The following is an 18,089-nucleotide window of genomic DNA, read 5'->3' on the forward strand; positions in this document are numbered from 1 at the left end:
AATTTCTGATGAGACGTGGCACACGAGTATGCTGCGAAAGCAGGCGACGCTGGGCCTGCACGGCCCGGGGCACGGTGGCGGATGGCCCTGCGCATCCCGGGCGGGGGCGGGGGGGGGTGGGATGTCTGCAAGCCGGGATGCCGAGGGGCGGGACGGCGGAGCGAAAAGCCTGCGAAGGGGGGGACCGGCCCCGCGGAGCGGCGGGGAGGGCGGCGCGCATCCCTCCGCCGCCGGGACGGTTGCCAGGGCGACGGCTGCGTGGCAACGGGCTGGCAGCGGGGGCCGCCCGCCGCCGCCGAGCCGCCGCCGCGGCGCGCAGAGCGGGCGCGCTGCCCTCCTCGCTAGATGCTGCGGCGGCCGCCCGGGAGCAGCCACGCTCCGTTTTCGGCCACCGACCGCGGGCACCAGGCAGGGGCCGCCGCTACCGGGGGCCGCGCTCGGCCGCCGCCGGGCCCAGGCGCAGCGCGGAGCGGCGCGGAGATGGTGCCGCTGGTGCGGAGCGCCGGGGGCTCCCACCAGTGGCCGGCGATCGTGTTCCTCGGCCTCTGCTGTCTCCTGCCCCCCGGGCGACTCGCCGCTCCGGGTGGAGACTTCCCCGGGGCGGCCGTGGACAACCTGGTGGTCAGGAAGGGGGACACGGCGGTGCTTAGGTAGGAGGCGATCGCGGCCGCGATGGGGCGGCGGGTGAGGGGGGGCTTAGGGGCGCACGGAGCGGAGCCGCCCGACCGGCCCCGCCGCCGCAGCGTCCCGGAGAGCGGTCGGGGCTCCGACCGCCCCGACCGCTCACCGGGACGCTGCGGCGGCGCGGCTCCCCCCGGGGAGGGTCGGCGAAGTTGTCACCGGCGGCGCCCGGTGCCCGCATCCTCGGAGCTGGGGCGGCCGCCGGGCCGCTCGGCCGGTCCCCGGGGCAGCGGTGCGCGGGTCCCGCGGCGTGCTGGAAGTCCTTTCCCGGTTTTAACTCGATGTGTTTAGTAAAGCGCGGTCCGTTGGTAGAAGTTTGGAAATCGCCTGCTGGGTGAAATGATGCAGTTTTGGCTTCTGGCATCAGTTTCGGGCTCTGCGGTCCGAGCATCGCTGGCAGGGTTTCGCTGGGCTGTAAGACGGTGCGGAGGATTACGCCCTGTCAGAAGTATTTGCGTTGTTGTTTTGTTTTTACGATTTCGTTATTTCTCAACAGTTAACGCGGAAGGCTAGCTTTACGCCATTAGGAGATTACATGCTTACCGTAGCTCTGTTACCGCTTCTCCTAATGAACCTTGCCCTCCCTGTGCTTACCGTATCCTCTCTTCAGTCCAGTTGACTGGAGCAAAATTTGTTTACCAGTAGTCTACACCATACTTAATCTATTTGAATCCTTTCTGATTTGAGTTCATTAATCCTCTGGCTTGATTTGATTTTTTTCCCCCCCCTGATTCTAACTTTTTATTCGTGCATTGCACTTTTGTCGTGCTATTGCTCTAGTTTAAGAAAAATACGTTTTCTTGTTGTCTGGAATATGATTGCAGTGGGTTGAACCTCTTTGCTTGTGATGAATCTCTGATTTAATTGGCAGTAGTTTTAAGCTATGAAGTATCTGGCTGTATTATTTTTTTGCCGGGGTATCACTCACTTAGGTCTCCAGATTACAAAGTATTTTAGCCATATGCATTTTTAATGATCCTATAATCTGCTGTAAAATACTGCATGAGGTATTTTCAGTAGGAATTTGGAATCATTTTATGGCAAGTCAGCCTGCTTCTGGTGTAGTAGCTACTGAAAATACAGTAGATGTCTATGTAGGGCAGCTGACAAGTATTTTTTATGTATACCTCAATTATACTCTGTATTTTGAGATGTCCTAAAGTCCTTATGCTTTCTGTCTGCAGAATTGGAGAATCAAAGTAAACTAGAAAAAGTCTATTTTATTTGTAATGTTTCAGATTTAAAGGTTGCAGGGAAGGTAACTTGGTGAGTTGGTGGCAGCTGAGACAGATACTCAGCCAGTACTAAATGTTATTAGGATATAAACAAATATATATTTAGAACTACCTTAATAAAAAATTGTGGAATTACTCTGAAGGTTACCTCCTGGTGGGTTTCAGCTGGAATACGTTCAGTTTTCTAGGCCTAAGATTGTGTTTGAAACTCAGTGTCTGTGCAGCTGGATAGGTTACATAAATGAAATAGGAGCTTTAAGGGAAAAACATTACTTTTGTCTCACAAGGGAGGGAGGGTATCTGTTTTGTAAAGAGACGTTACTAGAGGAAACAAACATCACTACTGAACTCTAGAACAAAGCAATCAGATGGTGAAATACTGTGCGTTACATCTGTGTTTTCATTCTTCTGATTAACTTTCATTTTATACGCCTTTTGTAGGCTTTCTTTCAAAAGTTTTTTTTTGTTTTCAGTTGGTATTGCAACTCAGAAGGCAAAAAGTAGGATCACTGTAAGAGAAAACACTTTCAAGAGCATGCAGAAGGCAGGTAGAGCTGTTTATCTTGAGTCTCTTACTGCATAGTGTCACTGCTCCTCCTGAATTTTTCCTCACTGGATATTTGTAACATAAATGTATTTCAGTATACATTAAACCAATTGCTATTAGTATCCTAAGTATTGGAAGCTGATTATTTATTTAAATACAAATTCCAGTAAGCTGGATAAAGCAATTTGGGCATTAGAAGAAAGAGTTTTTCCTTCCGGCTCCATAGCTGTTTGAATTTAGCTGTTCTCAGTTACTGTACATTGCAGCATCCAAAGTTGGCTGTGTGCTGTAGCTCCCAGCCTCTTATGGCAAGATGGCCATCAGTTCCCTTCTGCTGGCACGTGTTGATTCACCTCTCATCACCAGGCTTCTCCAGGTTTATCTGGAGGGCTTCAAAAGTTACCTCCTTACTTTTTTACAGAGATAGCACCGTGCCTAAAGCATCTAGCATTCCTTTTTTTTAAATAATTAATGCTAGAATATGGGAGTAATTCCCATGGCTTTGAGTCAGCATTTTCTTGGCTGCAAGAAGATTAGGGTGATTTATGTGATGCGTGTTTAGGTGGAGGCATCCCCTAATGAGAGGGCGTTACGGGCGCGGCAGGTGCACTCACTCGGTACGCACCCGGCTCTGGGTCCCAGGGCTGTGGTGCTGTCCTCAGGGCTTTTACTCAGCTGTGCAGCTTAATTATGCATCGACCCATGTTTTGAGGTCTGCAAGGAGTGTGAATAAAAAGGGTACCTGTGTTGAACTGAGGATAAACTTTTACTTGCCAGTCTCGTTTTGAGCTAAAATACTAGGGAAGAAAGCGTGTAGCCTACTTCAATGAATAAGGTGGCAGACTAAGCCAAGTTCCAGTTTTCATTGTCTTTACTAAAGATGAGGAATAAAGCCTCCTTTAACTGCTGAGGTTTTCCAGTAAAAGCCTCTAAGTGTTAACACAAAGTAAAATAAGTAGTACAGCTCCCTCATTTTAGAATAATTAATTCATATGAAAGTGTAATTAATCAATTTAGCATCAAACGCATGCAACGGTTTTCCAGTACTGTAGAAGCAAAGCTGTGAGTATGAGTCCCTGCCTGGTGCTCTTGCTCGGCCAGGCCCCCCTGTCACCCCTCGCCCTCACTGCACACCGTGGGGCGGTTGCACTCCCTGTCCTCACCGCTCAGACCACCGCGGGACTGGGCCATGCTTCACCAGTTCCCTGGGCAGCGCTGGGATGCTTGTGGTTCTCCCACGGCCTCACTGGCCAGCGTTCCCCAACGCTGGCAAAAGGCATGGCACCTGTGCTTTTCCCCTCCAGATGGACTGGCCAAATAGACAGTTTGCCAAGAACGTCACTTAGCACCTGTTTTGGTACAGAAAACATCTTAGCAATTATTTTTTAAAGAAAATCTCTCATTAGCCAAGGTGTTCTTCCTAATGATGAGTTATTTCTGTAGTCTCAAAAACTAAAACCTGGTACCTTTTATTTGTTTTCAATCAGTGATTGTTCCATGCAGTTCTGACAATATTTGTGTCACCGTTTATTGACGTTATAAGAAATTATATCAGTAATGGTGTTGCTTTGTATGGCAAAATAATTTTGTGAAGCCACTTATTTTCAGAAGTCTAATTCTGTTCCACATCTTTTCTATATTCTTCCCAGGCAGCAAATTAAGATTTGACGAGAACACATGAGGAAGGAGAGAGCAAGTTATAAAAACATTGTTTTATTAAAAGAATAAATTGCTACATTGTAAGCTGCTAGAAATGCTAGAGTCTGTATTTTCCGAACTAGATTTCTCTAGTGACCCTTTTCAAGACCTCCTATAAGGGGAGGGATCACCATATGTTTGCAGCATATCTGTAATACTGACAGCAGAAGTGGCAATCTTGGAACAGGAGCGTTTTAAGAGACAAATGCAGGGCAATTTGCTTGGAGCAGGCATAGGTAATCTGTTTCTTCTCCCTCACTGCCCATGAGCAGTGCTTGTGCTCGAGGGGTAGATGCTCAGGGAGTACGAAGGCCACCTTCACATGGGTGGGGGCTGCTCCATCCCCTTCCCGCTGTCCGCGTGCGGGGTGATGCAAGGAGGGCAGCTGGAGAGCTTGCTGCCGGGATTGCAGCAAGGGGCGTTACTGCTTCCGGGAGAAATACAGAGAATTTCTCTCTGACTTTCTGTGCCGATGCTTATCTAGGTTACAGCAGATTTGTGTGCGTGGCCCTCTTGGCTTTATATATTGAAGAAAACTGGTATATGTTTCTTAACAGTTACTACATACCTCATCTGTAATTTGTAAACAAAATCCCTTTAGATATCTAAATGTACAAATCTGAAGGTGATAGAAATAGCTTTTTCTAGCAAGCAAAGTTTTTATCCTGTATTTTATTTTTCTTAAAGCTTATGGACAATAAAAGCTAGTTTACCTGATAGTACATTGTGCTAATCACAGTAAATTAAGTTTTAGAAGTTGAAACATTAAAAAAAAGAAAACAAACAGCAAAATACTTTTTGCCACTATGTGATTATAGAGTAATTTATTAAATATGTGCTCTGCAAGATATAAATAATGTGAATTCTTCACTACAAAGAGTTAATCCTCAAGCTGGGATCCATTGGATCAAGGTTCCCAAAGGCTGCCAGTGAAGAGTAGGAGCGGTGGAAGCTGTAAAGCAGATAACTGGGTCAGGTTGTCATTACGGAGCAGATATTGGTTCTTGTCAAACCTGGCTGGGAAAACCATGGATCAGTTCTAGGCCAGCTTTGTTAACAAGTAGATTGAACTTCATCCCCATGTTTTTGACCACAGCAGTCTCTTTTGGCTGTCCTGTGTCAATTTTATCTGAGATTCAGGGCATCCAACAGTTATCTGAGAAGGGTGATTATAGGAGAAGGTATCTTTTTTTCATCATGGGTCAGGAGGTTTGGGTTTTTCTGGTTTGCTTTCTAAATTTGGGATTCTTAGCATGTAGCCTGACCGCTTCTCTTTCCACTTTGGAGAGTTTCAGGTCTATGTTGTGTGCAGTCACACTCTCCCCTGCCTCAGAGACTTGAAGTAGTCATCAAATGCTTTGTATGAACGAACAGGTAACACAGGACGGGATGTGCTAAGCAGCTGCAGATGAACACTGTGTAGGAGTATGTTTTACTGGTATGTTTTTACTGGTATTAAAAGGTTTGGGCACATGGTAGACAGCTAACCTGAAACTATCCATCTCTTTTGGTGGCTGCTTTTAGAATTACTCAATTTTGTCTTTTCCATAAGTTTTTCCACTGTTGGAAAAAGTTGCCACTGGGGGAATGGGAAGAGCAGCTCCTGGCATTCTCTGTGTCTCTCGGTGTCTTTGCCTGGGAGAGCTGCTGCCCCAAACACAGCAAGCATGACTTCTGCCTCCCCTGACCAGTACCAAGCTTTTTGACCATGACACCCCTGGGGTGGCACAGGAGGCACTCAAGGCAGTGTGTCAGAGAAATGTGGTTCCTTGTGCAGCACTGATGTCTCAGTGCTTCACTGTGGCTCCCCTGAGCTTTGCAGAGAGTTCTCACCATCTATTGAAAATTACTTTCCTAGCTGTATGTCGTCATCTTCGCTCATATTGGAAAATGGGACATTCCTTGTTCTCCACCACAGCACTCCTCTGATGAACATTGACGTTTCAGGTGAGAAATGTCCATCTAACATTATTTTTCTAAACTAGGTCCCTTTAGGGGTACCAAATGCAGAGTCTCTGAAATCAGAGTCTGGTATGGAGATGAACTCTGTTTTGGCAGGAAAAGTTTGGCAGCAGCAGCCAACCCCATGTCTCCTGCTCCTGCTGATTTCAGAACTTTCTGATTTTCAGATCGGACTGCCGCTTTCCCAGTAAAGCATGTGAGTGAGTGCCTTACCATGGGCCTAGCCAAATGAAACGCCAATGTGATGCCCATCTACAAGAAGGGCTGAAACGAGGATCCAGGGAACTACAGGCCTGTCAGCCTGACCTCGGTACTGGGGAATATTATGGAGCGGTTCAATTTGAGCAAGCTCACAAGGCAAGTGCAGGACAACCAGGGGATCAGGCCCAGCCAGCATGGCTTCATGAAAAACAGGTCCTGCCTGACCACCCTGATCTCCTTCTACGACTGTGTGACCTGCCTAGTGGATGAAGGAAAGGCTGTGGATGTTATTGACCTGGACTTTAGTAAACGCTTTGGCACTGTCTCCCACAGCATTCTCCTAGAGGAGCTGGTGTCTCATGGCTTAGACAGGTGTACACTTCGATGGGTAAAAACCTGGCTGGATGGACAAGCCCAAAGACCAGTGAACAGTTACATCCAGCTGGCAGCTGGTCACAAGCGGTGTGTTCCCCAGGGCTCAGTATTAAGGCCAGTCTTGTTTAACAACTTTATCAGTGATCTGGATGAGAGGTTCCAGTGCACCCTCAGTAAGTTTGCAGATGACACCAAATTGGGTGGAAGTGTTCATCTCCTCGAGGATAGGAAGGCTCTGCAGAGGGACCTGGACAGGCTGGATCAATAGGCTGAGGCCAGCTGTATGTGGTTCAAGAATGCTCAGTGCCGGGTCCTGCACTTGGATCACAACAACCCCGTGCAATGCTACAGACTTGGGGAGGAGTGGCTGGAAAGGTGCCCAGCTGAAAAGGACCTGGTGGTGTTGGCTGACAGCCGGCTGAACATGAGCCAGCAGTGTGCCCAGGTGGCCAAGAAGGCCAATGGCATCCTGGTTTGTATCAGGAATAGTGTGGCCAGCAGGAGCAGGGAAGTGATTGTCCCTGGCACTTGTGAGGCCACACCTTGAATACTGTATTAAGTTTTGGGCCCTTTAGTACAAGAGGGGCATTGAGTTGCTGGAGCGTGTCCAGAGAAGGGCAACGAAGCTGGTGAAGGGTATGGAAAACAAGCCTTATGAGGTGAGACTGAGGGAACTGGGGTTGTTTATTCTGGAGAAGGGGAGTCTGAGGGGAGACGTTATCACTCTCTACAACTACCTGAAAGGAGGTTGTTGTGAGGTGGGTGTTGGTCTCGTCTCCCAAGTTACTAGCAATAGAATGAGAGGAAATGGCCTCCAGTTGCTTCAGGGGAGGGTTAGTTTGGATATTAGAAAAAGTTTCTTCATTGGAAGAGTGGTCAGGCATTGGCACAGGCTGCCCAGAGAGGTGGTGGAGTCACCATCCCTGGAGGTGTTCAAAAAATATGTAGACGTGGCACTTCAGGGCATGGTTTACGAGACATTGTGGTATTGGGTTGATGACTGGATTTGATGATGTTAGAGAGATCTTTTCCAACCTTAATGATTCTGTGATTCTGTACACCTTGGTGGGACTGTTTCCAGGTCCTGCATCTGCTTCCCCTGACTCTAGGCGCTCAAGAATGAATCTACGGCGTTATGGTCATCATGATGGAATTTATTGGGGGGGGGTCCTTGCCAACACTTCTCATGCCATGAAATCGTATGGATTCTTAGATCAGCAGTCCTGAGGCACATCCAGATGCTCTGGTCGAAATCACTGAAGGTGCCTGTGTAGCTTGAGCACCTGTGTCAACCAGGTCAAGCAGTCTTCAGCTTTGAAGCTGTTCAGGTCCACAGGGACATCTAGATGCCTAATTCATATTTACATTGCTGAGGGGAGCTAGTGACTTTTGGGGTTTCAACTTACGAGCCAGTTTTGCCTTCTTTTCCAAGAAGAGCTGCACTTTATAGGCAACAGCCTTCATCAAAGGAGCAACAGTAGTCATGGAAAGCTGGTGACACATCTGCCTAATGTTCTCCATCTGTTGTCATTCATATTACTGAGTTTGGGCATTTGGAACAAAAGTTTTACATTATGAGTAGCAGGTGCATAGCAAGTGTATAGAGCATATTTAAATTTTAAGATATTATATATATTCTAGCATTGCAGTCCCTCTGATGCATGTCCACACGCCAGTGTTGGATAGACTTGTGTGCACCCATGTATAAAAGCAGATATGTCTATGGAGGGTTGGGTGTTGTAATAAATATAAAATTTTTCTTCTTTATGATTTTAAAAGGTATGTTTCTTGACTTCCATACTCTTTTGGTATTCTTGTGTAGTTCAGGATCATAAATTATTTGGCTATGTGAAGCTTTGTTCCTATCTTTCTGAAATGTGACTGTGGTATGTGTAGACACACGTGCATACCTCTCCATAAAATTAAGTTGTTGTTTGGGTAAGACTTTCACGTTCCAAATCCCTGCCAATTATTAAACAAGCACATTATGGTGCCTGCCTCTTGTCTGTGCAATAATAATAAATAAATTCAGAGTAAATTAAAATAATTCATCATTTTAAACGAGCGTGAATGTTTCAGATGTTATGCAGAGGAACTAACAAAACAAGGAATCAGTAAGGAATGAAAAAATAATTTATTCCAAAGGGCTGTTCTGTTGAGGAAAAAACAGAGACTTAAATTACTTTCTTCTTGTCATCTTGCATAAGAGTTGACTGTAGCCGGGACCCCAGGGAAACAAGTCTCAGGGGTTCAGGCCGACTCGTTTCACAGACCGATCAGTGACATGCAGTACTGGCTTACCACTGTCTCTCTTGGCAGAAATTTGACCCAACACTGTGCTTGGAAACGAAAATCTGTGCTGCAGCAGGCTCAAGGAATCAATCTGGAAACATTTCAGCTCTTTTTGAGACTTGTGGAGATGGATGGGTCCAGTGAGGCTTGCACTCCTCTGATGAAGGCAGGCAGGTCCCTGGCATAGACTGGCATGTCCTGGCTTGGCCAGGCAGCATTGGGGAGCACTCATGCACTAGCCGGCTATTGCCTGTGTTGTTCCTCCTCCCTGGCATGGCTTTGGCCCATGCCTACTGCCAGTCCTGCACATGTACTATAGCATTTTAATATCACGGGCCTTCCTTTTAAATAATACTCTCTCACACCCCTCCATAATGGGGCTGTCACTCTTTGTGGCAAGGGAGTGAGAAGGAATAGATGTTGCACGACATCCTCCCTGCTGCTCTAGCCACTTGAGCAAGCCACACCCCGCTGCTGGCAGCCGCTGCCTTCAGATATCCCCAGTGCAGGGCAAGGAGCAGCATGGTCTGAGAATAAACAACATTCCTTTCAGAACAAGAGGGGTTCAAGCCAGCAGCTGAGTGAAGGCAAGGGCATGTTAATCTGGCTGGCCACAGCTCTAGATAAATTGAGTGAGGTTTTGCAGGTGACAGTCATGGCAGTGGGCACACCTGCAATGAGGTAACACTGCACTAATCAATCAGGTTAATTAATTGCATCCATCCACAGTCCTCTGGTACCAGAGCTGCAGGCTCCTTTACCTTGCCCCATCTTGCAAGTCAAAATGCTCCACAAAGATAGAGTTGAAAGACAAACCTTTGTCTCCCTATGAGAATGCTGCTCCTCACAAGCAATAGGGGCAGAAATGTTTGTTAAATATCCATCTGTTAAGGCACTGCCTGTTGGCAGAGGTAGGGGGTTCAGAGCCCTCTTCAGCTCTGTCTCTCTTTCAGCCTTTAAACAGAGACAATGAGTACAAAATGCATGTACCTGCCAGAAGAGAAGTGTCCCACTTGGAAACAGAGGAAGGGACTCCTCAAATTTGCAAGATTTCTGTTTCCCCCAACTCAACCCAGACACCAGTTCAGGGTTGATGCTAACTCGGTGGCGTGCTTACTGAAGTTTGTAATCACTGGGGCAGCGCCTCCTCTGCGTCTTGTCAGTAGTTGTGCCTCCACTATGCTGTTAGTGTGCAGCAGCTGTCCCAAGCCCTCAGCGCTGAGCCAGCTTTGGAGCAGAGATGTGTAGTGGGGCCAGGGTGACCCTTCTCTGGGGCTGGGCTGCTCGGTACAGGCGTGCCATCGCATAGAGTGCATTGCTGGGTGACTAGGCATTCACCCCTGTATGCAGCATGGCTCTTGACTGCTTGACTAAGGCTCAAGACCCTTGCTCTTGGCGCTGTCTGAGGTTGCAGTGCCCTGGTGTTCTGCACAGGCATATCAAATCCCACTCATCTTTATTCTACTGTACCAGAAATCATCAGGCTATGTTATTTTCACTTTTTTCAAATATTTTTTAAACTCAGCAGAAAAAAATTTTCTTCCTCTGACTGGATGCAGGGGTTTTTTTCCCAGCATTAAAGCTGTTGGAGACCCCGGAGCAGGCTGGATTCATTAGTGCACCTGCATTTGCATGTAGGTGGATATGTAAAATGGGCCCAGTAAAATGTCCGGCCATCGCAGTAGTGGTTCTTGGAACTTTCTGTATACTTAACAACACATAGAGCCAGTACATGTCTGCAGTAGCTCTAGCTATAACTCTGGTTTTGTATTGTATCACTTACAATGCCAGCAGAGTTTTGGTGGTGTCTTACACACAAGAATGGCCCATCAGTGAGTTCAACTGAAGTTTTGATTTTTATACCTGCAAAACTGTTAAAAAATATAAGATGAAGTGGACCATGCTCTGGCTTTTAACAGAAAAACAGTCAATCTATTTTAAAAGATTTTCCCTTGGCAACGGCAGACAATCTGGTGGTCAGACAGCCAAACAGCTATCATTAGTCATGCATAATTAAAACAAAGAGAGACTCCAACTGTTAGCAGTAACAGTTTTGTCTTGGAAAAAATCTCATTAGCATACAATAATTCTTGCAAAAATCTCCAGTAATTTTTCTCATGCAAATGTCAATGTAAATAAAGGAAATTCTATATATTTATGTACATATGCTATATTTTTACTATACTTATGTAAATATATTGGAATATGATAACTGTCCAGTGTAGTATAGTGTCTGTGATACGCCTGCTAATGCAATTCTGTCATAAGCAGGCAGGAACCTTATTCCCTCTACAAAACATAGGCATACATAATTTACTGTACAGTTGTATGCCTTTGATATTTCACTGGATTAATGTTAAAAACGTTTAAAACTAGATATAATTCACTATCATAAAACAGCACTTGAGACTGAAGTCCTCCCTTTCTGACCACCTGATTTTCACTTGATGCAAATGCTCCTGTTAAATTTATTCCAGGTATGAAGAAGATGATGCAGACCTTTGCCCTTTTTTTCCTTGGAAAGGACTGACTGACAGGTTTGTTGTGTTGCACTGCACAACTGCTCAGGCTTGATTTAGATGCTGTTAGGTAAGGAGGAGATACGTTTCTTTAGATCACAGTCCCTGTAAAAAGCTCCAGAGCTACCGATGTCAGTGGCATGATGCTGCTGTCAGCAGAGAGCTGAGAGGTGCTGGCATACTTGCAGGCAGGTTAGCAATAGGAACCAGTGGGAAGCAGGACCAGGTAAGAGTTATAAATAACCAGTTAAAGAAGAAAACAAGGCTTTGCAACCGCACTCCTATTTCTTACTCTTCGGAGAATCTGTAAACCACAGGTCTGGAGGCGCACTATAGCTTTGTTACTGGCTACAGCTTTAGTGTACTTAATTAAGCAAGAGTGACACGGAGGACAGTTCTCTCCAAGGAAACATGACTGAAGAAGGGAAAGGGAAGTTTCGAATGAAGTTCTGGCTGATTTAGTGTGGTTAAGGTGTATGTGATTATGCAAAATTACATAGCAGTTACATCCCACCTAGCCCCAGAAATAAACAGCTCCCAGCATCTCTGGGAGGCTGGACTGGGTGCCTGCAGAAGGACCTGCCCTAACCCGCTGTGCAGACAGGCCCTTGCTGTGTGTCCAGGAGCATGCACAGGGCAGTAGGAAGCTGGTGATTCAGTGTATTTATATTATTACATTTCTGACATGTGGTGAAAAAGGGTACTCCACCCATTCATCCACCCACCCACCCACCCACCCATCCATCCATCCATCCATCCATCCATCCATCCATCCATCCATCCATCCATCCATCCAGTAGCTATTGACTTACAGGAAAACCGTTACTTTTTCTTCAGCACAGTAGTTGAATTTCTGACTAAAAATATATATAGGCACACATATGTATTTTTTTATAGACTTACTGCTGGAGGTTTTTTTTTTTTTATATTAAAGCTGTTCATTTTATGTAGGAGTTGTAGAATAGCATTTAAAATAGAGCAGACTCCTTACTCCAGTGCACTGGCATGCCTCCTCAGCAGTGTCTTTCGTGCCTGCCCTGGTAAGGTGCTTCCTTTATGTTTGGTTGTGGCTGCACACAGCATGTGGGAAAGTGATGCTCCTAGCAGCTATGAATAGCTCCAGCAGCCTCTGGGTTATGGTGAGGATAGATGCCATGTGAAAACAGGAAAGTGTTGCAGAAGAAATTGTTTTGTGCTTCTGTAGAACAAAAAATTTCCTGGAGTAAATGAAGCAGTATTTTTCAAAATTATTTTTCACCCTCTCTTTCTGTTTGGCTATGCTTGTTGCCTAGAGCTTTCTATTCCACTTTTTTTTCTACCCTGTTATAAAAAACATGGTCCATGTGCCAGTAGACTGTGTATGTGGAAGAATAAACTTCATTGGGACTGCTAAGTGTTTAAAATCTGAGTAGGTAGTCCAGTACAACCCTTGTGTGAGAACTCCAGTAATTTTTTTATCACGTTTTAATAAGCTACCAGCTTAAGTACTGAAATGTCTATGAAGAGATTTTGCTCCCATTTTACTAGCTCTGGGTTTTAATAACACCAGTGGAAGTTTGCAGAGACAACATGTTAGAGCACTTCAATAACTCAGGATCAGAAGCACAGGAGCAAGAAGCACATGCTTGTGCTCTGCAATTTTTGGTTTGCAGAAAAAATTCAGGAAAGTTTACTTTCTTCTTTCAGAGACCTGGTGGCAGCAGAAGCATTCTCAGAAAGAGTAAGCCAGCCCAAAGGGTAATTGCTCCAAAGCAGCCAGCGCCGCTGCTTCATCGTCCCCAGAACACGTGCTGGTCTGAACTCGGTGCAGATCCTTCACGGAGACAGAAGGAGAGCAACCACCTTCAAAAACAGTGCAGAGCTTTTTAACTCTCAGGCGGGCTCTGACCAGGGCAGGCCTGGTCACGTGGCAGGAGCATGGGTGGCTGGGCAGGCGCAGGGCGCAGCGCCCTGGGGGGCTGCCCAGTGCGGGTGTTTGCAGAGCAAAGGCTGGCATTGCCGTAGGGTGGTGCCCAGGCACCAAAATGCTACCCTAGGCACTTGCCTCCTCTGGTCACGTGTGCCCAAAATTTTAGCCTGTACTTTAAATGTTCATCAGAGACGTAGTCACATTGCATGAAGTTGTGAAGGGGTCTGGTCTGGGGTGTTCAACTGAGTGGCTCTGGTCTCTGCATCTTCTGACATTTCTTTAGGGTCCCTTGCCAGTCTGGAAAGCTCTTCATAGCTATGAATTATCAGCTTGTGGGCACTCCGTTGCTGGAAGGTGAAACCCTGCGTAAAATGTGTAGCGTGTGATAATGAGATGCGGCGGCAGGCAGCAGGCAGTGCTGCTGGGAGCAGGGTGTGAAGAGCTGGCTGGGACGCAGCCTTCAGGGGAAACAGCGCTTCCGTGGGCTGCCTTCCTGATACCAAGATACCAATTTACAAGTTTATAATTATCTGGAAGAAGCTTAATGGGGGAGGGTGTAACTGAACGCATTATGTTTGCCCATTCTTTCTGATTGTGATGCTACCCACTAGAGATGTTCAGCTTGACACAGGAGCTCCAGACATAGCCTTGCGTCCTCATTTCAGCTGAGGTAATTTTCTTCCTAGTAGCTGATATAGTGCTGTGTTTTAGATTTAGGATGAGAATAATGTTGATAACACACTGATGTTTTAGTTGTTGCTGAGCAGCACTAACACTAAGTCAAGGACTTTTCAGCTTGTCATACTGCCCTGCCAACAAGGAGGCTGGGGGTGCACAAGAAGCTGGGAGGGGACACAGCTGGGACAGCTGGCCCAAACTGGCCAAAGGGATATTCCATACCATATGATGTCATGCTGAACAAACAAACTGGGGAGGTTGGCTGGGGGGACGGGGGCTGCTGCTCAGGAACTGGCTGGGCATTGGTCAGTGGGTGGTGAGCAATTAGATTGTGCATCACTTGTATAGTCTTTTATCATTATTATTATTTTCCCTTCCTTTTCTGTCTTATTAAATCATCTTTCTGTCAACCCACAAGATTTACCTTTTCTCCAATTCTGTCCCCCATCCCACTGCGGGGGAGCAAGCGAACAGCTGTGTGGTGTTTAGCTGCCTGCCAGGTTAAACTATGACACCTTAGCTTTCAGTAAATTGTGGTGTCACTTAATTTTAAAATAGAGCTCTAAATGCATGATGGAAAAATGAAAACGTTAAATATTGAAGCCAATACTTTTGATAAGTGGTACATTGCAGTCTTGGAATGAACACATTTGATGTTTGTGACACAGTTCAAAATAAAGTGTATATTATTACTGATGTAATTTAATATCAGATCCAATTCTCTGTATCATGTGTTATAGAACAGCATGATGGTCAGAAGCTCCCATGATCGGCAGTGGGTGTGCGAGCTGGGGAGGGTGCCTGTGCATGTGCAGAGACTGAGGTCTGTGCTAAGAACAGTACTGTGCTCGATAACAAATCAAAATTGTCATCACGGCTGTGTACTGCATTTTGGAACCATGGTATTTACCTCATCCCCTTCCCAGCAGAGGACAGGGACGGTTAATGCCTCTGCAGTTGCTGCTTCTGCTTTTCTAGCCCTGGACCTGCCAACACTGAGACTGGTCTGAGAGACCTTGTGTCTGTGATGCATCTCCTGGGTCCACAATGCATTGCCCAGCTGGTGTCCTGGCTCAGTGTCCTTTACATCAGGGGTACCTGGCTCATGAAGTGGGCTCACAGGTTCTCTGAGGACACTTCAGAAAGATATAGGTGAATCAGACTGTGAAGTCCAAATTAATGGGCCGTACTACACGGAAGACTCAGCAAGATGTGGAACTGCTAATTTTCTTCAAATTGGCTGAATAAAGGTCAAGAACTACTTTCTGTCGCAGGGGAGAAGAGAATAACTCCCATACCATGACTGATGGGAGCATGAAGGGAAACAGCAGAGGTTCAGGTGCCTTGGAGGAAGGGTGCAAGGATGGATAATTTTCTGTATAGCCTTTCTGCCAGTTCCAGGAAACCAGAACTGAAGTGAAGACAGCAGAAGTCAATGACTGCAACGAGCTGTTGGGCTATCCACCATGAGGGGACAGCAGCCTGCAGGGCTTTGATCAATTTGGACTACAGAGTGCCCATGGAAGCATTGGCTTCTCACAACGTCATGTTCACCCAATGACCACTGCAAGGGTTGGAGCAGCCTTTTGGTACCCCATGTTTGGTGGAGGGACTGGTGCTTTGATGCTGAGAGGAAAATATGGAGTTTAACTGAAGATAAACATTTAAGTAACTCAGCTTTGAAATAGTTTGTTGGCTATTTTAATTCTAGAAGTTGTGTTGACTCATCTTTGTGTCAGTTCCTCAAATCATGTTTGTGTAAGCATTTCCTAATGTGTGGTTTTTTTTGTTTCTTACATATTAATGAAGGTAAACTTAAGGAGTAGAAGACTTGCTCTACCAGATTGATTGCTCTATTTAGATTGATAAGATGCTTTTAACTTAGTTATAACAGAAATTGGGAAACAGTCTTAAAAGAGGTTGAACAGTGTCACACACTTTGAAGTAAATTACAGGTGAGGTTATCCTAGTCTTTGAATGCTTAAAGTCTTTAGGAGTTTGGATGCAAGTCTCAGTGAAATTCCAGAATAATTTGATATCCTGAGCTGAGGCAATAATAAGTTTCTGAAAGTGGCGAGAAGAATGGATGTCTTGGCAAAAATAAACAGATAAATAAAAATGTCTTCTACGTTTGTCTACTGTGTCACAAAATCTGAAAGGGTGAGGTCTTTTCTGCAAGATAAATGAACCCAGCTTTATTGAAACCATGATTTCAAGTAGGTAACTCTATCAGGTCTAAAAGCAATTATTTCAGTTATTCCATTCCTAACCATCATAATATAGCAGTTTTTTAATGAAGGATTTGATCAGATGAACTAAATTAGTTAAAAAATGAGCACATCTGTATATGTAGGTCTCAGAAAGGACTTACATTATTAAATTGTCTTATTTTAGGATCTGTGCTTATGAAGTATTGAGTTAGTTTAGTTATGTACTTTAACAGATGTGATGAAAGGTCTCATACTAGTGGGAGTTAAAAATGCGGTGGTTTTGCAGGTATTGTGTTGCGTACAGAATGAAATAATACATAATAATGCAATAATTAAAACATTTCTTTGTGTAATAATCATGCTGATTATTTCTGTTTATAAATTTAATATGGTGGTATAATATAATATTTACAAATTTATAGGTTAATTCATTAAAAATATGTATACATTTATCTTGATGTGTTGTACCATAATTATCTTGAATTTGTCATAGGAATTAAATGAGTAAACTGGCAAAATCATGTACTTTTAAATGTGTTATAGAGAGAGAAGTGTTTCACTGTCTATCTACTACTCTAGGTCGTCTCAAGAAAAGTTAAATTGTATTGCAGCACTGAAGGCACACCTTTTATGATTGGGCTCACCAGGCCACTTCTAACTTCTAATCATACTCCCACTTCAGCGGTGTAATTCTCTTATAATTCTTCTTCAAGACAGTTATTAAGTAAATCTGAAATTAAATATTTAAAATGTCATTGAAATGCTAATGTAAACAGTGAAAATATAAGACTGATTAACCTAAAGTTTCCTTTCAGGTATTAAGGGTCTCTTGTATTGCAGTTCTTGTTTTATGATGTGTAAATAGATTTTTATGTGCTGCGGGCAGTGATTGTAGGAAGCCACTGTGACCTTCAAGATCTAAGTGTGCAATAACAATGTGTGAGAGCTAACTTGCATACCTCTGCTATAGAATTTATCATTATATTCCTCTCTACGAAGAAGATCCCAACCTTTACCATTCAAGTTGCTTTAATTCTTCAGGATTTTTGATTTTTGTAAGGTATTTTTGGGTGTAAATTTACATAATGGCTTGAGAAACATAGTGTACACTATCCAAACAATCCTGAAAAATTCTTCAGAAGATGTTAGTGGGCTGAATTACACCATGCCCCATTAACTCTGGAAGTCCTTTAGGGCTGTTTCTGGAGAAAGAGGGGCCATGAAGTAAACAGTTGAGTTGACAATTCAACTAGAAATCGGAAGATTTGCATCCTGTCCCAACCTATATGAGACTATGACCCTCCAGGGTTTTAGAAACACATGCTGCCTATTAGAAAAGCTGAAAACTTACTAGTAGATAAGTTATTTACCTAGCACTCACCCAGCATTTTGTAGAGAGTGGCTGTTTGTTCTTTTTCATTCGTTAACCTCATGGTTAAGGGACTGCTGGGCTGGGGACACAGAGCGAGGGGCTGGAGCGGCTCTGGGAGGGAGCCACCCGGCAGCACCAGGTCCAGCTGCCACAGGTGCCCGCTGCTGGCTCCGCACCAGCAGCACTTCTTGTGGGCGGGCACGTGAGTTGGGGCCAGGCCAAACGTTGTTGCTGTTTCTGGATAATTACTCAAACATATTCAATTAAATATTTCATCTCCTCTCTATAAAGCAATGTCTCCAATTCTTATAGAATCATAGAATGGTTTGGGTTGAAAGGGACCTTAAAATCATCTAGTTCCAACCCCCCTGCCATGGGCAGGGACATCTTCCATTACACCAGGTTGCTGA

The 18,089-nt window shown here is 45.1% G+C and overlaps 1 protein-coding gene across 1 annotated transcript in view; it reads left to right on the forward strand.

The window, feature by feature from the left end:
* The first annotated feature begins 278 nt into the window (after positions 1 to 278).
* Positions 279 to 18,089, forward strand: part of NEGR1 (neuronal growth regulator 1) — a 312,227-nt gene continuing 294,416 nt past the window's right edge. Inside the window, exon 1 of the mRNA XM_064454830.1 lies at positions 279 to 650. Within this exon, the coding sequence (XP_064310900.1) occupies positions 346 to 650 (305 nt within the window). The 5' untranslated portion in view covers positions 279 to 345. The remainder of the gene's footprint in view (positions 651 to 18,089) is intronic.

The sequence above is a fragment of the Phalacrocorax carbo genome, chromosome 6 (genome assembly GCF_963921805.1).
Source record: "Phalacrocorax carbo chromosome 6, bPhaCar2.1, whole genome shotgun sequence".
NCBI classification, from domain to species: domain Eukaryota; kingdom Metazoa; phylum Chordata; class Aves; order Suliformes; family Phalacrocoracidae; genus Phalacrocorax; species Phalacrocorax carbo.